Genomic DNA, 22,792 nt, shown 5'->3' on the forward strand with positions numbered 1-22,792 from the left:
AACCAATGGGGGCTGTGCATTTATTAGTAGTTTACTGTTTATTAAACAAGAACTCCAGATCCAAAAAGAACTCATTAATTGAAACCAAGTAGTGTTTAGTGAAATGGGAGCCTGTCAAAACCGGGGAGGACAATGGATTGGTCCAAATGTGAGTGCACATTTTGTCTGGGAATTTTAAAGCGTGCCGTTTGTCATGGACAACGGATGTGCACCATACAAACTCCGTACGTCTGCCCCTGGGTGACAATAAAAAGCGCAGTTTATTATAAACCGAAGTAAAAACCAAAATAAAAAAAAAAAAATCAACTAAAATCACAGTTTTGTCATTGGTATGTGGAGGTTGTTCCAAGGGCCCATCCAGAGCTCCTCCTCATCGGACTGTGTGTGTTCACTGTGCGACTCCAAGGGCTCCTTGACTTCCTCGTGGTCAACAACCGATTCCTGCTCATCTGTGCTTTTCAGTTTGGCCGCCCCAACCTTTGTCACTACACTTTCGGCCCCTATAGTAGAGGAAAAGGAGACACTGCATGGCCTGGAGTTCATTTTGTCACTGGGGGATGGTCCCTTGGACAACGTGTTGAGCGGGACGCTCTCCTCGTGTGTCACCGCCAGCTTGTCCAGTTTCTTGAACTGCTTCCCCAGCCTCACTGGGGATGTGACTTTTAAGTTGTTGCCCAGGCAGGCACGGCGGGTGCGGACCACGGAGCCGTTCTGGGCCACGTAGATGTTGCTGCTGCCGTTGGGTTGGAAGGCGGGGTTGCTCAGCCGGTTCCTCTGGCTGGAGTCGGGAGCGCTCTCCTCGCCCGTGGAGCTGGTCTCGTACTCCGGGTCCACCACCAACTTGATCCTCTTCTTTTTGGCCCACTGTTGGATAACAAAAATAAATGTCAGGGCAACCTAGCAGTGTTTTACATCTCCCTGCCCTTTCTGTTCATTGATTAATGACTCTCATGAATTTCTATTAATTTTGCACCTTTCCCCTTGGGATGTGCGCAGAAACGGGAGGGCCCTGAGGAGGAAGCTGCTGTATGAGAGATACCTTTAAGAAACTACTCCAAGGTGTAAATTCTAGGAAGGCCTGGGAAGTTTTCTTCCCTTGCATTGTGAATTCCATGCACTGGCCAGCTCTGCTTTGTGTGCATCACACATCCAGCAGAGAAAATCCTAGGACATATACCAGGGAAAATCTTAGGCATGGTGCTGGCAAAACTGGCTGGTTACAAAAAGAACAGCTCCATGTAAGGCTTTGTGACTGTTCCAGACAGGTGGGATCAGTGAAAACGCTCAGGAAGATGGTGGAGAAAACAGGCTTTAGGTTTACATAACTTAAATATTTCTTCAAAGAATTAATGCAAACAATTTCCACGTTGCTGTGACTCTGTAGTAGCAGTGATTGCTCTATGGTGAGCACATAACCCCCACTAGTTATTATAATTTATAATTGGTCTTTTAAAAATAAATGCCTCCTTGCAGCACACTGAAAAGAGCTATTACTCTTCTTGAATGAATAATTCAAACACTAAGGTGCCATCACAGTTAACCCCCACTGCAAAACACACACAGGAACATGAGAAAACCAGTTTTTCAAGAAAGAAAATCATGCAAGGTACAAATAGGTGATTACTCTTCAGATTTTGAGAAGTTACACTTGCTAAAAATTACTTCGATGCCTATTTTGTTTTCCTGACAAAAACTGACAATGTTCTTCACATGGATATATTCCAGTGGATCTATTCCTGCTTAGTTTAAGTGGGATTTACATGAAAACATTGTGTGCAGCTGTGACGCTGTGCTGTGTGGGGACACAAAGGGGCAGGTAAGTGACCATGGATTGAGTTCAAAGGGATGCTTGAATAAAAAATAAATAAAATGAAATGAAATGAAATGAAATGAAATGAAATGAAATAAAATAAAATAAAATAAAATAAAATAAAATAAAATAAAACCACTGTACTGTGATAGGGACGAAAGGCAGAAGGTGGGAAATGTAATCCATTTCCTTTCTTGACCCAGCTTGCCTCAGCATTCCTGGCTTGTGCATCACTGGTGTTTGCAACCTGAATCCTGTGATACAGAAACAGCCCAATCCCAGCTTTTCCAGTTATCCCCTGTAGTTTTGGGAATGTTATTTTCCTGCAATTCCACTTGTCCTCCCTGCAAACAGAGCTGACCTTGACAGCAGAGAACTCACCTGAAGATTAGCAAATCTATTGACACAATATTAACATATAAGATGAAAACATAGATGGTTTTTAAATCTTTACATCCTGATAATCATGGATGACTTTAAAATCTTTACATCCTCCTCCTCATCATCATTGCCATTCTTCCCTAAATCCCATGTTTCATTGTGCCATGAAAACAAAACTTTCTGTAGTTATGACTGAGTATATCTATAGTTTGTGTACATATATATATATGTATATTTTTATATATATATCCACAGGGCTGGAATTAGTTTGGTTTTCCAGAGTTTTCTCCCAAAGACAGTGAAATGCTGGATCAATACACTTTACCCTTTCCTTTTGGCTGTCTCCAGCCTGTCAGCATTGCTTAGGAAAGACCACACAGAAGGCACAGCAAACAAAGCCACTCCTCACTGCAAACCATCACCTACTGTCACTCCTCTTTAAAAGGAGGTGGAATCACCCGTGGCTTCTGACTCCGTAACTCCAGTACCCAGGGGCTCATCTGACTGGGACTGGCTGCTTTCCTGGGACACCTTTTTCCTTGTTTTCATTCCTTTCCTGTTGGTGTCAGAGCTCTGAGTCTCAGTCTCAGGGGACGTGGCAGTTTTCCCGGACGTGGCACTACCTGAGCTTTTTGTCCCTGTGGTACCTTTGGAAGTCGCACTGATTTCACTGTCTAGGCAAGAAGACTCATTCTTACTGGCAGTGTCCTCCCTGTCACTGTCCTCTGGATCAACCTCGTCTTCACTTTCCTCCTCGCTGTCCTCACCAGGAGCAGCTGATTGTCCTCCCTTGCCCGCCCCTCCAGCAGCAGCAGCTTTTGCATTGGCAGTTTTAGAAACCGCCTTGTTTGAGCTATCTGCTGTCTCCTCTGCCTCTTCCTCTTCTTCTGACACCTCTTCTATGGTATCCTCTATTTCCACACTGGCAGAGGAGGTTTTGCTCTTGTAGCTGGATCCTGAGGTTTTCTTGTAGCTCGTGTCCCTGTCGCTACCTGAGGCAGTGGAGCTCACGGATTTCTGGCTGGAGCGTTTGCCACGGGAGCTGCCTGCCCTGCTTTTCACACTGGACATATCTGTGCTTCTCCTGCTGCTGGACTCACTGGTCCCTGACCTGCTGTAGGAGCTCCGTGTGGATGAGCTCTTGGACAGGCTGCTATCCTCATCGCTCTCAGAGTCTTCCTCATCATCGTCCTCTTCCGACGAGTCCTCCTCCGACTCACTGCTGGAGCTGGATTCAGAGTCCTCATCGGAATCCCCCACATCCCCAGTTTCCTCATCTGAGTCCACCGTGCTTTCCGTGGCCTCATCCTGATCCAGGGTTATTTTCAAGTAGTCTTTGTCTTCCGACTCGGAGCCGGAGCTGCTGCTTTTCTCAGAGGACTCATCCGAGGTGCGCCTCCTCCTCTTCTTCCTCTTCTCATGGTCGCTGTCCTCCTGCTCACTCTCTGCCGTGATACTGATTGAAACTCCCGACTTGGCTTCATCCCTTTCAGACCCTTCCTCTCCCCGTGCCAAATCCTTGCCGAGGCCCTCCTGGAATTTCTTGGAGACGCTGATGCGCTTCAACACGTGGTTTAGTTTTCTCATGGAGGGCCTGTCATCCGTGGATTTCTGGAAGTAGCTTCCCCTGATCATCATGGGTTTGTCCCCGTCCGCTTGGCGAGCTGACAGCAGCTTGGCATAGCTGGAATCTTTCCTACCTTTCACCTTCTGCAGGATCATTGGGAATATCTTTGCTTTCTTCCACCGGGAATGGGCAGACTCAGCTCTTCCTACCGGTTTGTGGGCACTGACTGCCACGCGACTTAAATGCATCACTCCCTTTAGCCTCCTTTTTCCCTGGCTGCTCCTAAATCCTCTTCCAGGACCACGGCTGAGGTCCATCCCAACACCTACAGGTCCCCCTTCCATTTGAGGCCCTGCTGCCTGGCTTATACCTCTGCTGGGAGGGCCTCTGACTGGAATCATGCCCTGCAAATTATGAAAATTAATTGATTACCACTTGAAAGAGAGTTATTGTGAAAACCTGTACCTTAAAATAGGGTGGGAGAAGATGCAACATTTATTTCCCAGCATCAAAATGAATTTACCTGTTTTAGAACAGTTTTATTAACAAAGTTATGGGAAATGTTTGGGAATTTTAGAGTTTTAGAAAGTTCTAGCATAGGCTGGAAATGCACAACTACCTTACTCTGCAATGGGGAAAACACTGAAATCTTCTGTCTTCTCAGTTAATAATAGATTAAGATCTGTCACTTATGACAATTGGACTTTTTTCTCAAAAGAAACATTTACATCAACTTTTTTCTGATTGCTGCTGACATTTAAAAATTTTTTTATATTTCACTGTGAACTTCATGACAAATGAATTTAGGTACTGCTTTTCTCAGTGCAAAGTCATAATTTATAGGAAGAATATTAGTAATAGACTTTTAGAGTCCAGGAGTGCTTTTAGTTGGAAGGGACCTTGAAGCCCATCCAGTGCCACCCCCTGCCATGGACAGGGGCACTTTCCGGTATCCCAGGCTGCTCCAAGCCCTGTCCAACCTGGCCTTGGACACTTCCAGGGATCCAGGGGCAGCCACAGCTGCTCTGGGCACCCTGTGCCAGGGCCTGCCCACACTGCCAGGGAACAATTCCTAATTCCCAATATCCAAGGTAAATTTTCCCTTTTTCAGTCTTTAGCCATTCTTCTTTTCCTGTCACCCCAGTTCCTGCTGAAGAGTCCTCCTCCAACTTCCTTGTAGGCCCCTACAAATACTGGAAGATTTCTTTATTTGGTAATGATATAAAATGGATTTACCTAAGTCTAAGTGGATTTTCTTTGAACTAAAACCAGATGTGGATACTAACAAAAACTCAGCAATTCTTTTTTGTGCCTAGAAAACAAAAGGAATTTAATGCTGACAAACTTTACGCGGCCAACAATGCTTAACACTGATCTATACAAAACCTAATTCCAATCAATTCCAGCATACAACTGATGAGGTTTGGTGGCCCTTCAAGTTGTTAAAGAGACAGAATGAGCCCTCCAGAGTTTGTTCCTTACCTCCTCAGCTGCTGGCCCATGGGGACTGTAGTAGTAGCCACCGTCGCTCTCCACCACGACCTCGCCGTACTCGTCGTACATTCCTGACGGGGACAGCAGGCGCCGGCGGCTCCCGTACTGCGGCAGCTCGTACCTGCCAGGGACACCACAGCTCCTCAGGACGGGCCCAGATATGCTCACACCTCTCACCACACAGCCAGCACTGCACTTGTGCACATCCAGAGCGATGGGAATGGCTTTCCTTGTTTTCCTCCCTCCTTTTCTTCCTTAGCGGCAACCAAATCCCAGATATACTTCTGTTCCAACAGCCACAAGCCCCCTCAGGATAACCTGAATTTTGGGGTCTACTGGATCAGTCAAAACCTCTCCAAGTGCATCAAGCTTCCTCCAATACACCTGCTTTTTTGGGGGATCTTTCTTAATAATCACGGCATGAAAGAGCACCTGCCCTGGGATCAGTTCTGGAGAATACCAGCAATTCCTGAAAAGCCAATGCAGTCCCATGGGCTTTATCAGAACATGGAAGGATGGGGCTTCTTGAGCGAAGTTTAAAAAGCCATAAGGCGGGATGGGGTTTTTAGAGGAAAATTTAAAAGGCTACAAGGCAGGATGGAGTTTCTTGAGGGAAATTCAAAAGGCCACCTGGCAGGGTAGGGTTTTCTGAGGGAAATTTAAATGCCACAAGGCAGGAGGGTTTTTTTGAGGGAAATTTAAAAGGCCACCAGGCAGAATGGGATTTTTTGAGGGAAATTCAAAAGGCCACCAGGAAGGGTGGGGTTTCTTGAAGAAAATTTAAAAGGCTACGAGGTAGGATGGGTTTTTTGAGGGAAATTTAAAAGACCAGCAGCTGGCTGGAAACTGGGAGAAGAAAAGATTAATCCCTTAACACATGAGGGGAGGAGGTGATGGAAATTAATCTCCCAGGAGCAGAAATACACACACTAAGGGTACAAACCCAGCATGAGGGACAGGATGTGCACTCTGTAAGTGGAATAATGACATCCCTGAAGAAGCAGGGAGTTATCACACACCCCCGTAACCTCTGAAAAGAGTTTTGTTGTTGGTTCACGCCTTTGTGGACACAAAGATTAAAGTAATCCTTAGGTGAAGGGAAGTCCCATGATTAACTGCTGGAATAATAAACATCACCAGCCTGGAAAAGCAGCACTTTCAGAAATAAAGAGGAAAAATGGAACTATACCCGTGCTCATAACTGTAGTAATCCTGACCATAGTATTCCTGCCCTGGATCAATTCCAGACTCCATACTCAACTCCTGGAAAAGAGAAACACTGATTGAATGCAAAGAGTGTGGAAAAGGCCCAAATGTAATTACTGATTTTATTATTCTTTATCATGTAATTACTTCTGACTGCAGAAATGATCCCCATCCTGTAGCACAAAAATACCAACGTCTCACATTTGCTCTTATTGCTTATTCTGGAAACAATTTTGGGCCTAAAAGATTGGAAATAGAAAGATTTGCAATTGCACTGCACAGCAAGGTGCTAAAGCTTCCAGCACCCACTGCTCAGCTCAGCTCCAGCTGCAGTAATCCATCAGCAGCTGACTGACACCAGGAAAAAATCAGCAGTTGGAGAGCAATGGAATCATTCTGTTGGGAAATCTGAAACTGTGGGATGAAGCCAGTGGGAGCCACTGAAAGATGCTCATGGGGAAAATCACAGATCCCTGAGTGGTTTGGAAGAGACCTTGGAGCCCATCCATTCCCATCTTCCACTATCCCAGGTTGCTCCAAGCCCCACCCAGCCTGGTCTTGGAAGTACCAAGATGCAGTAAACTTAAGGTATTTAATTAAAATAACATAACTGGACTTACAATGCCAGAAATTTGCTTTTTATCTAAGAGCCAGGGGGAAAAAATTACCTGACACAGACAAGTTCTTATTAGAAAATGATGTAAAAACCATTTCAAAACTTATAGAACAATTAAGAAATGAAAAATGGCTGTACCTCTGGTCTGAGAAGAGAAGGTCTCAGCAACTGCTGTTGCTACAAAAGAAAATGAGAAAGTGGTTAATTAGGCAGCAACAATTAAAGTGCAGGTGATTGGTGTCTAAGATTAGCAATAAATGCTGAAACCACAGGTCCTCTGGAACTTTTTTAAGGCAGGCAGCTGGAGACTTCCATACCCTGTGAGAACATGGAGCACCTGATGCAGTAAAATCCTTTCACAGTACACCATTTATTTTGCCTAAATACAAAATCAACTTCCCAGTTTTTGTGGTGATTGTCTGACAAATATACTTAACTCAAAAACTTCTACCAGAGGCCAAGAGAACTAAGCTCTGTATTTAAATTAAGAGACACAAACCATCTGTGCAAAGAGAGGAAAAAAATCAGTAAATACCAACATTTGTGATAGAAATGTGTTTTGGAGAACTTTCGGAATATCAAATGATATTGTACTGAAGGAAACTCTACTCCCTGTTACTCACTTTGGGAGAAAATGATACTGCAGGAGCAGCAGAGCTCACAGAGCTGCAGGGGAGGTCTGTGGAGCCCCATTCCTGCCTGGCAGGTGATTGGCTGTGACATTGGAAAACACATCAGGCATGGAGGGAATTCCCTGGGAAGCTCCTTCTGGCAACTCCTTAAGCAGCAATCTCTGAGCCTGGAGGTCACACTCCTGCCACAATGGATCTCAGTCCTCAGGGGATCTATGGCTCATAAACTACACAAATCACTTTCCATTTCTGGTCTCTAAAGCACTCAGTAGCCAGGAGTTCCACAACACACAAGCCCAGAGTGGTTTGGGCTGGGAGGGAACTTAAAGCTCAGCTAATCCCACCCCCTGCCATGGGCAGGGACACCTTCCACTGTCCCAGAGTGCTCCAAGCCCCAATGTACAGCCTGCCATTGGGCACTGCCAGGGATCCAGGGGCAGCCACAGCTGCTCTGGGCACCCTGTGCCAGGGCCTGCCCACCCTGCCAGGGAACAATTCCTAATTCCCAATATCCCCCCTAAATTTCCCCTGTGTCAGTCTGAACCCAATCCCTGTGTCCTGGCACTCCAGTTCCTGTTGCAGGGTCCCTCTCCAGCTTCCCTGTGTCCCTTCAGGCCCTGGAAGGAGCCGTGAGGTCTCCACACACCCTCCCCTTCTCCAGCCTGGCTCCAGAGGGAAGGTACTCCAGACCCCTCAGCATCTCCATGGCCTCCTCTGGACCTGCTCCAACAATTCCATGCTCTTCTTATTTTGGGAGAACCAGAACTGTGCAGAGAATTCCAGGTGGCCTCTCACAAGAGCACTCCCCTGCTGCCCACACTCTTGGGCTGCGTGGGAAAAGCACATTGGTACAATCAATATTTGAAAGGTAATTGGGCACTGGCCTTACCTCTTGCTGTGCATATCCTCGCCTAGAAGTCAGAAAAAGATAAGAAATAAATTAGTATAATGCTGTGAGCCTGCACAAAGATGCCCATTACTATTCTTGCTGGAGAGAGGTGAAAGAGAATGTAATTAGAAATATAGCTAGTATGGAAAGAAATACATATCTCTAATACCAAATATGTTTTTCTTTGGGTTTGCTCTGGACACAGGGATTGTTGCAATGGTAAAGGCTGGAGATGCTTTGGGATATTTTCTTGCTTTAGATTGTGAATGGATGAGGAGAAATCCCCAAACCTCAAGAGCCAGAGCATCCAGAGAGACTCAGCACAGGGAAAGGGGGACTGGGAGAGGCCCGTCCCATCCCCTCCCTGCTGTGCCACCATCCACAGAGGAACCCTGTTCCCTCATGTCTGCTCAAGCAGTGAAACAACTTCTACTCCTGGACTTTCTGTATCCATCAGGAATTACCCTGGAGCTTGTATTACTAATTTCTCGTACCAACATTATCATTCCAATTACACCTTTCCTAACATTTGCCCAGTGGGGGGGGGGGGGGGGGGAGGTAGATCCCTTATTTTTGGTATCTGCAGTTATTTTGCCACAGACTTTGTGCTTCTGATCTTATGGGGAATTTATTGTTGGTTTAATTAATTTTCTTGGAGCCATTCCTGGACATGACCAGTGCATTTATGTCTGTCAAGTTCTCTATTTTCACATTTTGTCCCTGAAAATTGAAATGGTTTCGGCAAAACTAGGGAACAAAAATTTAGGCCTTGGAATTTTTCTTAAGGATAAGTCTGGATTATTTTTATTATGGTTTTTAAGAAGGAAAGGGTAAATGCTCAAAATTAGGTTAGGCTTAACCTAGGACGCAGCCAGCAGTCATGGAGAAGTCTTTAATTACACTAAATAAATAATAAAGACCAGAGAAATCCTTTTAATTCTTTAATATACCCATCTCTAAATCTTCCTATTAATATTCAGCACATGGAATTGATTATCAGCACTGAATTAATGCTGTCTCCTATATAATATAAACCTCATGGCCAGCTGAAATGAAGATTTATCATCCAAAGATGATCTGTGACTTTTCAAAGCCCACTCAAGGAGTGCTGGATTTAGTTTCCATATCGCCTACTACAATCTTCAGATAAAGGAGGTCTGAGGAGAAGGAAGTCTATTACTCTTAATTGCACTATATTGCAGATTAAAGGCATAATATGAGTAATTCTAATTAAATTTGGAATTCAACTTTCATAAAAATAGCACCATGCTGAGTTTTGCTGATACTTCTTGAATAGTTTTGTGTGGCCATGATTAGAAGGAACAAAAAGTCCCTAAAAGACATAAAATACCCATTCATTCACTACAGCACAAGGATCTATTCTGGCACAAAGACAAAGGTCAGGACAACATCATTTGTTTCCAGGAAGGAATTAGAGCTCTCCACAGAGGGAGGGATTACTTCTGGGAAATGCTGTCAGCCAGACTTCACTGCAGTCTGGGAATCTTCTGTGTGGAATGGGAAGCGAGGCCATGGAGCCTGTGAGGATGTGGGGTAACAGGACAGCCAGAGCAGGGAGCTGGTACTTGAGGGGAGAGACAAAGCCAGAATGAAGTCACGTGGACAAGATGTGCCACCCTTTCCCTGCTAAAAGAGGTTAGAGGAACTGGGATTTGCCTAAAGCAGCATTTCCTGGCACCCCAGCAGGTGTCTGCTCTTCCATAACTTAAATCTCTTTTCATATCAAAACCAAAATCATCCCAATTCCCAAATACTACAGATACTCCTCAGAGGGAACAACTACTTAGCAGTTTGCCCTGGCTCCTAAAATGAAGATTTTCCTGCAGTTCAGAGCTGGAACTGAGGACAAATTGGGAAGGAGGATGAGTAATGATAACACTGTGGTTCAATTCCAGCTTTGCGTGGAAGAGCTCTCCACTGATGCCATCTCTGCTCCTGTTCAGCAGGATTTGGCCCCGTCAAGGTGATGATGAAAGGATGAGAGATACATCCAGGGTCACAGAGGATCCCAACTGACCAAATCAGACAACCTGGGAGGACTAAATTATATATAAATATAAATTATTACAGATGTTCACCTTGCTACCAACTCCTATACTGGATCTAATGCTTTGTAGCACTGCAGAACTGCAGCACCATGGAATTGTTTGGGTTGGAAAGGACCTTTATGCTCATCCTCTTCCACCTTCACCCAGTTTCCACCATCCCAGTCTGCTCCAAGCCCCAATGTCCAGCCTGGCCTTGGAATCCAGGGGCAGCCACAGCTTCTGTGGGCACCCTGTGCCAGGGCCTCTCCACCCTGCCAGGGAACAATTCTTTCCCAATATGCCATCTAAATCTCTCTTCTGGTTTAAAACAATTTCCCCTGCACCACCCAGACATCTCAATGGGACTGAATTTCCTGGTACAGCTTCTTTCCCAGTCTAACAGAGTAATCTTCTATACAAAGGCTATGAAAAAAATGCAGCAGGAGTACAAAGATTGCATTATATCCAGACAAAATAAATCCAGTTTTGTAGAGTTTTCAACTTCATAAAGATTTCCAGAATGAGAAAGTAAATGTTCCTCATCAGAGAAGAGCTGATTGTCATGACCCCCTCCCGCACCGTTCTGAAATGATGAAGTTAAATATCCAAAGTGAAATTTCTGTGTGATGTCCACTCCTGCTTAAGGAACATCCCAATCAGTTGTAGCCAAATGGAACCATGGGAGTTTATGCTGTGAATGACTGAACACCTCCACTTTTGCTATGTGACCTTACACACCACAAAATCAGGTCCAATTCGTGTTATATCTCACTGGGGATGTAAAGATCTGCAGGACAGCAGCTGTTTACAAGCTCTAATGTGGGACTTGGGTGCTTAAATTTAAATTTCTGTCTTTGGGGTTGATCCAGCCTGAACGTGAGCAGCCCAATAATTTTTTGTGCCCATCTCTGCCCTCTTCCCACTGTCCCCTCACCAGGCGCATGGCCGGGACACAGAAGGGAACATTTAAATCATATTCCCACTCTGGCTCTTCTACCCTAAAAATTCTCTACCTAATATGTGCTGAGCTTTGGGGATATGATTAAAACATTGCAGTTGTGCCACCTTTGGAGAACTGAGCATCAAAAAAGCGCACATCTCATAAATGACACAGATTCTGTTACAGCAAAAATAGGACAATAGGATAATCATAATCCATCCCCTCACACATTTAGCTACTCCTACACCTACCTTGATCCTACAACCTATCCCAACAGGGGTTTTAAGTAAATTTGGAAAATTCTAATGGATCAGCAAAACTTGTGGGATGGAGTTCATGGAGTTTGGCACTGGGACAAACAAAGAGAAACTACCTTGAGCAGCTTTTGACTGAAGCATCCACACATGTTCTAACTGCAGGCTTCAAAAACAAAAACAAAAAACCAAAAAAAAACCAAAAAAAAACAAACAGGAGAAAAGAGAAAAAGCCAAGCACCATGGAAATGATAAACAGTCTGATAAAGAATTAATTACCTTTTTGCTCAGAATTACAGCATTAATAGTGAACAGAAGTTTTCATTTTGCTTCATTAGGCAATATCTGCCTTTCCCAAGATGGTTTTTCAAAGTTGCCATATTGAACTTTTTAGATTTTGGCAAAGGACTGAAAGGAAACTTGCAAGTTGAACCAAACATTTAAATGCCCAAACTGCTTTTACTTACCATTTTTTCAAAGGACAAGCTAATTTACTTTATATATACATTTATAAGTGACATATTTATGGAAATGTAAAGATCTGATTTAGACCACTGCGAGCAAAAAAGCTGGTAAGTAAATCCACATTATCTGGATTTTTACAAGTACTTGGAAACCCTTCACCTGGTGACACTAATCAGAGTGACTTTATTACAATTTAAGTGAGATGTTTCAGCTCGTGACAGACCAGCATAGAAATTAAAGAGAGACAGCCACAACATGCACATGCAAAATCATAAAAAACAAACAACAGATGCTTTGTACATGAAAGGAATTTAGAAAATATAAACTTTTCACATGCAGTCACAATGTAAAAAAATTGCAATGGAAGGCAGAAGATGGAGAACAGGAGTGGGGACACAGCCATATTTGCTGAGAAACCAAGAGCAAACCCTTCTTCTGACTGCAGACAGGAACTGAGCTGCCAGAAAATGTCAGCAGAGCAGAGCCCATGGAGCGGGGAGATGCAGTATGGAATTATGGAATGCCTGGGTCGGAAGGGACCTTAAAGCTCATCCCACAGGCAGGGCCACCATCCCAAGTTGCTCAAGGCCCATCCAATAACCCAGCTCACCAAAGCTGAGCCTGCTATTCCCAGGCCTTCCTTGCTTTGATGCCCAATATGTGGCAGAAGATTCCTTCCAGGTGGGGAAAAATTCCTTCCTTTTTATGGGCAAAGCAAGAGATTCCAATCACAGCTGCAGGAAAATCTGACTGACGTTTCCTACAGTGAAGGCTGCTTAGAGAAGTATGGAGCCTGCTGCCATCTATGCCACATCCTTGGGTAAAAATGGAAAGTTTCCCCCAAGAATTTCCAGGAAACGGACTAAGAACCAGCAAGATGCAGTTCTGAGAAAACAACTTGCAGAATTGTATTTTACATCACAAATTTCCGAGCGAATGGGAAGGACAGCGTCTCTCCATTTGGGATCGGGTAAAGTTGTGTACAGCAGAGAAAAGAGGGAGAGTCAGGATTTCTGGAGAGTCTGAGGCAGATACTGTGCACTGCATTAGAGTCTTCCCACTCAAAAAAAAGCAGGGAACATCCACCTGTGAGCATTACAGAGCGGTCGACTGGGAGGGGAAGCGTTTCTCCAGCTCCTCCACAACAGAGCTCAAATTCCCATTCTGCTGATTGTGCTCGGCTGCAGCTTCTGGAGTCGGGAGCTCCGGGGTCGAGGCTGGTTTGAGCTTGGGAACGTGCTTGGGCAGCAGGTGGTTCTTGTCTATTTGGCTGTACATGTTTGCCACCGACTTCTCGATGGCGGCCAAATTCTGAATGTTTTTAAGAATTCCTTTGAGCTCCCTGCGGGGAGGAAGCTCTGGCACTGCGGCCGGGGTGGGGGCAGCTGGCTGTTTGGCAGGGGATTTGGAATGCTTGGCAGGGGACAGGAGATGCGTGCTAAGAGGAGATGGAGAGGAAGAAGAGGAAGAAGAAGAAGAAGAAGGAAGAGAAACTGCAGGTGGAGGTGGAGGATGTGGTGGCAACAGAGGAGGGGATGGAGGTGGTGGTGGTAGTGGAGGTGGCAGCTGTGGAGGCGGGGGTGGGGGAATTTTAGGTGGATCTGGAATACTTTCTACATTTTCTTTGGTCTGAGGAGCTAGAAAACTTTGGCAAAGTGGTTTCTTTATCCTAGAAGACGGAGGAGTTGGTTTGTGAGTCGGTGGAGGAGAATGTTCTTGAGGGTTGTCATGGTGAGTGACGATTACAGCGGGGACCACGGTGGCCTCTGCTTCAACTCCTTCAGCACAAGGAGTTGGAGAGGACAGAGGGGAGGAGCGAAGGTGGGGAGAAGCCACCACACTTTTGGGAGACTGCTCCGGCGCACTCTCTCCCTCCTGGACACTGGCGCTGTGCGTGGGCGACCGCGCAGACTTCACCTCGGGAGACCTCACTTGCTTCATTTCCTGCAGCGCCTCAAACTGCCTCGCCTTCTCCTTCACAGTCAGCTTGGGGCCACTGATCTTTTGGAAGAGTGGGCTGCTGATATCATCACTGCTATCGGGGTTTTCAGCTCCTTCCTGCTTGGCTGTGAGTCTCTGCTGCTGCCACTGGATGGGGTCCATGATAACCGGCCTGCCCAGGGACCCTGACATGTGTCTCCTGCTCAGGTGAGTGGGCACTGTCCATGCCCGGTGGCTGCCTCCAAAAGAGGCCTCTCTCCAGGCCAGTCTTGAAGGAGAAAGAGTATCTAAAGTATCGTTCCTTTTCCGTAGGAACCCAGAGGCAGCGGGGCTTTGAGGGAAACCTTCCACATAAAGCGGGTTTCGGGTGGTTAGTGGGTTCTCATCAGACAAAAAAGTGATGTTACTCGAGGATTTGGGGAGGTTATTGTTCAGGGATCCATTGATATTGGATTGCTTGTGAGCCTCTATAGCACGGGAAGCAAAGCTGCTTATAACTCTCTGTCGGTCTCCTTCTTCTAAGACTGACTTTTTTCCCCTGCTTTGTTGGAAATGGTAGAGAAGAAAAAGACTTGAAAGAAAAGAAGATAATCACATGTGAGGAAACATGCATGGACATAGGTACTTATGAGAGAGAGAAAAAAAGAACTTATGACATGAATCAGAGCCATTAAATCACTTCTAGCAAACTACAACCCAACAGCAGGAGCACATCTACTACTGGCAAGACATTTACTTTTGCATCTTCTTTAAGAGGGAAAGGAAGAAAAATTAAAACAAGCTGCTGCTTGCTTTAATTTGAAGCTGCATAGCTACTTGGTGAGTTCAAAAATAATTTCACTTCTTGTTAAAAAGACCTCCTAGATTTCAAAATTATCAGTTAATACTGTGGCCTATCCATCTAGAAGCACTAAACATCACAGAAGTATCAATATGTGAATGAATTTCATCTTTTGTGTGTATAAATTTCATCTCTTCACCATGTTGCTCACAATGAAAAGCCCCTGCAGTTGGATAACATCGAATTTCTATACCAAAAGTGGGAGGTCTCACCACTTTCTGGACTGCATCTATCACCTCCCAGTCCCTCATTAACTTCCTCCCTCAAATATTTTTAATACCACAACCTTCTGAGCAGATTTGAAAAGAAACTATCTTAAAAGGAATAGCCCCAAACTGCCTGCTAGAAAAGTGCCCTTTGAGGCCTATTTTAAGTAATGCTCACCACAGGCTGGAATGAGATTTATTTTTCTCTTAAACTGTGAGAAATTTAAGATTTGGGCCTGTGTGAGGCAGAGCTAAAGTACAACATGAGCAGCAATCATATCTACCTGCACAAATTAAAATATAATTTAAGATTGGTTTTAGTGGCTTAGAGATGTCCAGTATTTTCACACAAGTTCTGAGTTAAAAATTCTACACCTTGTCTCTATAAAAATTTGAATTTTGGTGAAAGATTAGAATTAAAAAAATGGAGTTTTCCATGATTCTGTGAATGTTGGAAGATGAAGTTTTGGATCTCTTGGTCATGTCATTCTGTGGATTTGGTGGAGTTGTTTCATATCTCAGAAAACATAACCAAATCCAAATTAATAAGAAATTAATCTCTGGTGGTTAAATAGTCCCTAGCAAAATTGGAAGGGAAATTTAAGTACCTAGAAGGAGTTAATTAAGTAATCTTCTTTTTCCTCAGAGTTATTTAAGATGAACAAGTCCCCTGAGGGTTGTATTTAATAACAAAACACTTCTGTTTCTTAACTTTTGTTTCCTGTTTTGATCAGGGGACAACCCAAGCAGGGAACCCTCAGCTTCCCAATGTTCCAGGGAGCCAGGAGGACTGGAATTCCTGCACAGGACCCAGGGATCATTCTCTCATTTTTATTTTGCAAAAACACCCAGCAAAGCTCCACAAAGTGAATAAATTCTCTCCAAGCACTGCAATTTGCCAGAGCTGAGTGTGCCTAAGGCTTCCTCTGGGCTGAATGAATAAAAATAATTAACTTCCCTCAATAATTAGAGAATCCCAGAATGGTTTGGTTTGGAAAGGACCTTAAAGAGGACCTAGCTCCAACCCCCTGCCATGGGCAGGGACACTTTCCACTATCCCAGGCTGCTCCAAGCCCTGTCCAACCTGGCCTTGGGCACTGCCAGGGATCCAGGGGCAGCCACAGCTGCTCTGGGCACTCTGTGCCAGGGCCTGCCCACCCTCACAGGGAACAATTCCTTCCCAATATCCCATCCATCCCTGCCCTCTGGCAGTGGGAAGCCATTCCCCATTGTCCTGACATCCCATCCTTTGTCTCGAGTCTCTCTCCATGTTTCCTGTAGCTCCTTCAAGCACTGGAAGGCCACAGTTTGGTCACCCCAAAACTTCTCTTCTCCAGGCTGAACAATCCCAGCTGTCCCAGCCTTTCCTCCCAGCAGAGCTGCTCCATCCCTCTGCTCATCCTGGTGCCTCCCCTGCACTCTCTCCAGCAGCTCCAAGTCCCTCTATAAAGGAACTCTGAGTTCTGAATCAGCCAACTTTGAGGTCAGCCAAGCACTGCATCTACTGAGAGGCGAGAGAAGCAGCGACTGAACTTGAAGGAGCCCCTCCAGCAGAAGGCTCATGCAAGGTGCCACCACCTTTCTGCCACTGGAGCAGATTATTTCAAAAGCTCCTCAGCCTCCTCCTCGCTCCCCATGAGGCATCTGAGAGCTGAGGTGACCCCACCATGTTTTTCAGTTTGTGTGGGGCTGTTTCCATCACTGAGGACCAGAGAGTTCAGGTTCTGTCAGCTCAAAGACTCCACAGGCCTTGCATGGGATTGGAATTAACAGCCAAGGAAGGGTTAAACCCAGCCACAAATCCATGAACTCCCAGCAAACCTCTGTTCATGCACTCAGTGTTGGTTTGGCTTTTTTTTGACCCTTTGGCTTTAGAAATAATGCCCTTCAAGTTCAGCAATCACCCCTCCTCTCTCTGCTTCCAAGAAGAGGGATAAAGAAGCACAGAAGTATTGGAACTTCCCAGTAAATGTCTTTCCTGCTCAATGGACAAATAAAATATGAACTTCACCTTGCAAGGTTGGATGGGAATTGCTGGAAGGAAAATTAAGTATATTCTACCAGCTACAAATATTAAGAAAATGAAATAAGTTTACTTACTGATGCCTAAGGATCCAGAGACAGGGAAAAATGAAAATGGTGAGACAAGGCAGATTTAAAACTAAAGAGCTTTGTTCTATTTCATTTGCTATAAACACCAAAGAAAGTAAACAAGACACTGCAAATGAAAGATGACAGACTTAGGACAACTAAAACAGGGAACAACGTACTAAAACTCATGAAAAATGTCAATAAAATTTTTTTCCCCAAATAAGAATTTCCTAAGGTATACCTGTGCCCTGAAGCAAAATATTTAATGGGGAAGAAAAAGTTAATTTGTAATTATATTTATTGAAGCCTGTTATTCTCTTGCAAATCCTATGGATTTTGATTTATCTTTGAAGGATTTTTGTGTTTAATCAGTTCCTCAGCATGACAGATAAGCCTTGGTTGTATGCAAAGACATCTGAGAGAAAATATTCCAACTACAGCACCTTTTTGGTGCAATGAAGACTATTTTTTGTCCCAATTAACATAAAGCTAAGCCTCAAAGTCAATACTGCAGATGTGGGAACTGGCACCTCTTTGGGGCAGTACTAAACCCCAAAAAAACCTTTGCAGATAAAGCACAACGAGGCCTTTTCTGGGTTTAGCATCACATAATTAATTTCAGCAGAAATTTGGTTTAATGTGAAAAAAGATGGATTTTATCCAGATGGCACCTCCCTGCATAAGGGTACAGATGTGACTCACAAAGTGCTCCCATTCCAAAAAAACTTTATTTCACACATTTTTCCTCACTTCCTGCCCAAGCATAACTTGACAAAGGCGAAAGGCAAAAAATTCAGCCCTTGGGAGAAACTCTTCCTAGTCCCAACATTTTTTAGCCCTCTATTCAACCAGGAAAGCTCAAGCCCTGAAATTATTCCACATGCAGAGACTGCACCCAGTTGTCCAAGAGTTAAAGCTCTGTCATGGCCCTCTAACATTTTATAAACTCCACCACAGCAGCTGAAAAATTTCAACTTTCTGGGCAAAACAAATCATGATTGAAAACAGAGCAATCCTCATTCCCACCATCCACACACTCCCTACCTGCTCAAATATTATTCAAGCTGGGCTCTTCAGCACTCCTTGGTTTTCAAGTACAAACAGAGATGAGGAAGTGTGGCAAAGCTTATCAAACAACCCCCCAGTATCAGACAAATAATAATTGTCTGGAATATTTTCCTACTGAGAGTTAAATTGTTATTGGAGTCCATCAACTTCAGGTTTACAGAGGCATGAAAAGAGAGGCAGCCTTGCAAGATTATTATTTTATGAGCATGTAAGAGGTAAAAGATGAGTTTATTGAGCTACCAGGGGTTTCTCTGCTTTGATAGTTACTTTAATTTCAATATTTAAACAGGTTTAAATTTAGAACAAAAAAGCCCCAACAAACTGAACACATCTTGCTATAGGAAATGAAGACTTTGGGGCAGCAATTTTCAGGGAATTATCATTTCAGATGAGTGCAATGGATAAGAATTAATTTTATTGGATGTGTTTAGTTAACAGCTTTGGAAAATGCAGAGTGCTGGCCTGGATGTGCCAAGGAATCCAATCCTGGCAGCACTGACCTGCTGTAGGATGTTGCTCTTAGGAAAAACATCTGGTGAGACCTTTTTGCCCACTTAAAGTCTGTTAAAGGCTGCCCTATGCATTACAAGAAGATTGTTTTTTTCCCTCCTTCCAGAGCCAGCCTATTTATTTTCTGGATGTTGGAGAACCCCAAGCAGCTGGGGAATGAAGGAAACCTTTTGCAAAGAGACTGCATGAAGTGATTTTAGAGAATCCCAGAATAGTTTGGATTGGGAGGGATCTTAAAACCCATCCCATTCCACGAGCAGGGACACCTCCCACTATCCCAGATTGCCCAGGGCAGTGATTTTCTGGATGGATCTCAAGCAATACTCACATGGTGCTGTCTCCAAGCTCCTCATAGAGGTTGTTGGCCGCGGCTCCGGCCGGTTTTCCTGCTGGCAAAGCCATCTGGATCCTCGCAGTCTTGGCACACTCAGCCTGTCGCCTTTGGAGAGCCACGGGAGGAAGGAGAAACACTCATCAGGAGCACCCCAAAACACGCCCCAAAGAAAGCCAAAATGTGGGGTTTTCTGTGTTCTTGCCCTGCGGTTAATGAACATCCCCGGATTTTGTCTTCATCAATGTAACAACTTGATCATCTTCTTCTGGATTTTTCAGCTTCTGGGTGTTCTGTTTTGGTGGAATCCCACAGCTTCCCAGATGCCAGCATAGTTTGGGGTGGGAAGGACCTTAGAGCCCATCCAGTGCCACCCCTGCCACAGGCAGGGACACCTTCCACTGTCCCAGGCTGCTCCAATTCCCACTGCCCAGCCTGGCCTTGGGCACTGCCAGGGATCCAGGGGCAGCCACAGCTGCTCTGGGCACCCTGTGCCAGGGCCTGCCCACCCTGCCAGGGAACAATTCCTTCCCAATATCCCATGTAAATCTATTTCTTTCAGTTGGATGCCATTCCCCCTTGTCCACTGACAACTCGTTTTTTTCTTAATGGAGTTGGCTGGGAAATTTCTGTTCAACTAATGTCTTTTCCTGATTTTTTTTTAAATTTTATTTTTAGTTAATTTTTTTTTAATATGGAATAAAATCACTGTGGAAAAAAATTCTGTTACCTGTCTAGAAAACAAAGCTCCTCGTGTGGGGAGCACCACCAGGGTGATGTGCCTGATATACACCAATGACACCGAGTAGCCATAAAAACAAATCACTTTTAAACTCATCACACCAGGAGTTCAGGAGCAAGTTGAGCATAGGAATTAACAAACCCCTTATATTTAATAAATGTTGAGAACAAAATTTGTCAGTATTCCTGTGCAAGCTGGGAGAAACAAAGCTGGAAATAAATACTTACTCTTTGAATCTGTTTGGTTGCAAAAAAAAGAGATAAAAAGGAAGGTTAAATAAATTCTACTTCCAACAACTGCCCATAACAGTGACTCTAACAGGAGTAATAAACTAATTATTCCACACATCAAATTCCAGAATTAATGACTTGTTTAAAGAATCAGAACTTCCAGAGCTGAACAGCATTTGGCTGCTATTTTTGATCCCCTGGAAACTATTCTGTAGTCAGCAGAAATACGAATTACAGCAGGGAATGAAAACAAGACACAAAAACATGAATATTTCTCCGTATTTTTAAGCAGGCACATTTTTAGACTTGTTTCTTTATATTATTTTTTATAACAATATAAATAATATAATTATTATTTTATTTATATTTTCTCATTTTAGCATATTTCAAAACTGTATGAAAATACTTTTAATAATGAAGTAGCAGCATTTTTGGTTATTATTTAGAAGATGTGATTCTTTTGTGATTAATAAATAATAAATAATTTATAAGTACCTTACAGGTTTGTGCTGGATACTGGATTTCAAAGGAATAATTTTTAGATATATTACTAAAAAAATATTTTACGAAAAATACTGAGATTCCTTTGGAAAAGGAGTGAAAAAGGCTGGAATGCAAAAACAAACCACGAGGCTCAGGATTTTACTCTAAAATTCCTTTCATTTTCTTTGGCACTCTCCATAAAATACAATTTATTCACAATGGGCTGCTATAAATCCCACTCCAAGTCAGATTTTTGGTGGGAAAAATGGGATTTTTGGACGAAATGAATTTAAGCAGATTCCTGAGAGCTCCTAAAAGAGATTGATGATGTTTAGAAAATCTAACAGATGCCAAGGAAAAATGAGGCTGCTTCATTTCTTTAAGGAATCTGCAATTCAGATAACAGCCACCAATGAATTGCAAGATGAACTGGCTCATGGAAGCAATTTTTCCTTAGAATTCTGGGAGAGGAAGAGCAGTTTGGGAATGATTTGCCATCCCAATGGTGCAGAAGTTGGTCAAGCTCTTCCAAATTTCTTTAAAAGGCTTTTTCTCTTCACCCAAAAAAGAGAAAAGGGGATCTGAATGTAATCATTAATTATAGAATAAATCAGTGAATAAGTGGATTTATAAAGCTATGAACACATAATGTATATGCAAATTTATGAAAATAATTTTTAATTAGAGAATAAATCGATGAATAAATAAACAAAAAAATAAAGAAAGATATAAAAATAAATGAATGGATATGGAGCCTTTAAGTCCAAATGCAGTGATTTTAAATATGAGTAGACCTGAAATTTTTGTTGAAAGGGCCTTGTTGCAGATGTTGATTTGAATTAATTTGTCAGCCAGTTACTGGAATCTCTTCAGTGTATAACAGCAAGAGGAAATATCAAAAATTATCTCCGATGTTGCCCCACAATGGCAGAAAACCAACTCTCCAGGAAACATTTGCAATTAAGAAGCTCAGGAAAAAATATTTTAGGATTTAAGCAAAACACTGGAATCCTCTAATTTGATTTTTGATTAATTTCTTGAAAAAGCACCTTTTTCCTCAATCTTTTTTATTTTTGGTATGGAATTCAGCTCTGAATCATCACTTCTGTGTCCAGCATCTGGGTTTTGAGCTGGTGTTTTGGCACAAAAATTGTGCACCATGTTAGGAAACCCAGGATGCCCTTCCCATGTTCATCACAATAAGCAATGACCAGCCCTTGTGATGAGAAGGGGATTAAACCCAGAAATGATTAGTGTAATAGAAATCTGGATAACACATACAAAATATTACAGAAATAGGCAACAATAAATAGAAATTCATCTCAAAAAGATGAATAATCATTGAAGCGGCTCCGCTATGAACTGCAGCACCTCTACAAGCCCAGGGAGAGGAGGAGGAGGAGGAGGGTACTCACTGCCGGTAGCTGACCATGACGATGAGGATGGCTGGCATGCAGCACAGGATGATGATGACAGCCAGGGCCAGCAGTGCCCCCTCCGTGTAGCCCACGGCCTGCGCCTGCTTCTTCACGTTGGCCACCACGTCCGGTGTGCGGATCTCCAGGATTCGCCCGCCCTGGCCCAGGTAGGGCTGGAACTCCTTGTTGATATCCAGCAGTTTGCCATCCAGGAACCTTCAAGGGTGCAAAAACATCCAGCTATTAGGGCCAAGGTCATGAAAAGAGTTTTAATTAGGGCAGGTTAATAGCCCAATAAAGTGCATACGTCGCCTTTGTGAGTTTTGGAATAGTGGCAATTCCCTGTAATCCTGGTGCCAGGGACAATTCCAATGTACTTAACACCAGGACACAGTTTAAACACTGAAAAGGAGGGCTAAACTGAGCTTATCCTGATTTCCAGGGGCACAAAGTTCTTGCTGGCATCACAAAGATCTTGCATTGTGCTTTTCCTTCTCTGCTTTGATCCCAAGTATCAACCAACCCTTCCTGGACACATCCCTAAGGACCACTCTCCCCAAAAGATCACCAAGGCAGTGGTGGAGTCACCACCCCTGGAAGTCTTCAAAGAACCTGTGGATGTGGCACTT

The 22,792-nt window shown here is 43.8% G+C and overlaps 1 protein-coding gene across 1 annotated transcript in view; it reads right to left on the reverse strand.

Moving 5' to 3' along the window:
- Nucleotides 1–312: 312 nt before the first annotated feature.
- Nucleotides 313–22,792, reverse strand: part of PCDH15 (protocadherin related 15) — a 369,222-nt gene continuing 346,742 nt past the window's right edge. The window contains exons 31-38 of the mRNA XM_041404901.1: nucleotides 22,161–22,379; nucleotides 19,288–19,398; nucleotides 8,596–8,617; nucleotides 7,213–7,251; nucleotides 6,442–6,515; nucleotides 5,241–5,373; nucleotides 2,723–4,162; nucleotides 313–864 (exon numbers count right to left, since the gene is read on the reverse strand). Of these exons, the coding sequence (XP_041260835.1) occupies nucleotides 313–864; nucleotides 2,723–4,162; nucleotides 5,241–5,373; nucleotides 6,442–6,515; nucleotides 7,213–7,251; nucleotides 8,596–8,617; nucleotides 19,288–19,398; nucleotides 22,161–22,379 (2,590 nt within the window). The remainder of the gene's footprint in view (nucleotides 865–2,722; nucleotides 4,163–5,240; nucleotides 5,374–6,441; nucleotides 6,516–7,212; nucleotides 7,252–8,595; nucleotides 8,618–19,287; nucleotides 19,399–22,160; nucleotides 22,380–22,792) is intronic.

This window comes from Onychostruthus taczanowskii, unplaced genomic scaffold (genome assembly GCF_017590055.1).
Source record: "Onychostruthus taczanowskii isolate IOZ18803 unplaced genomic scaffold, ASM1759005v1 scaffold22, whole genome shotgun sequence".
In the NCBI taxonomy this organism is placed as follows: domain Eukaryota; kingdom Metazoa; phylum Chordata; class Aves; order Passeriformes; family Passeridae; genus Onychostruthus; species Onychostruthus taczanowskii.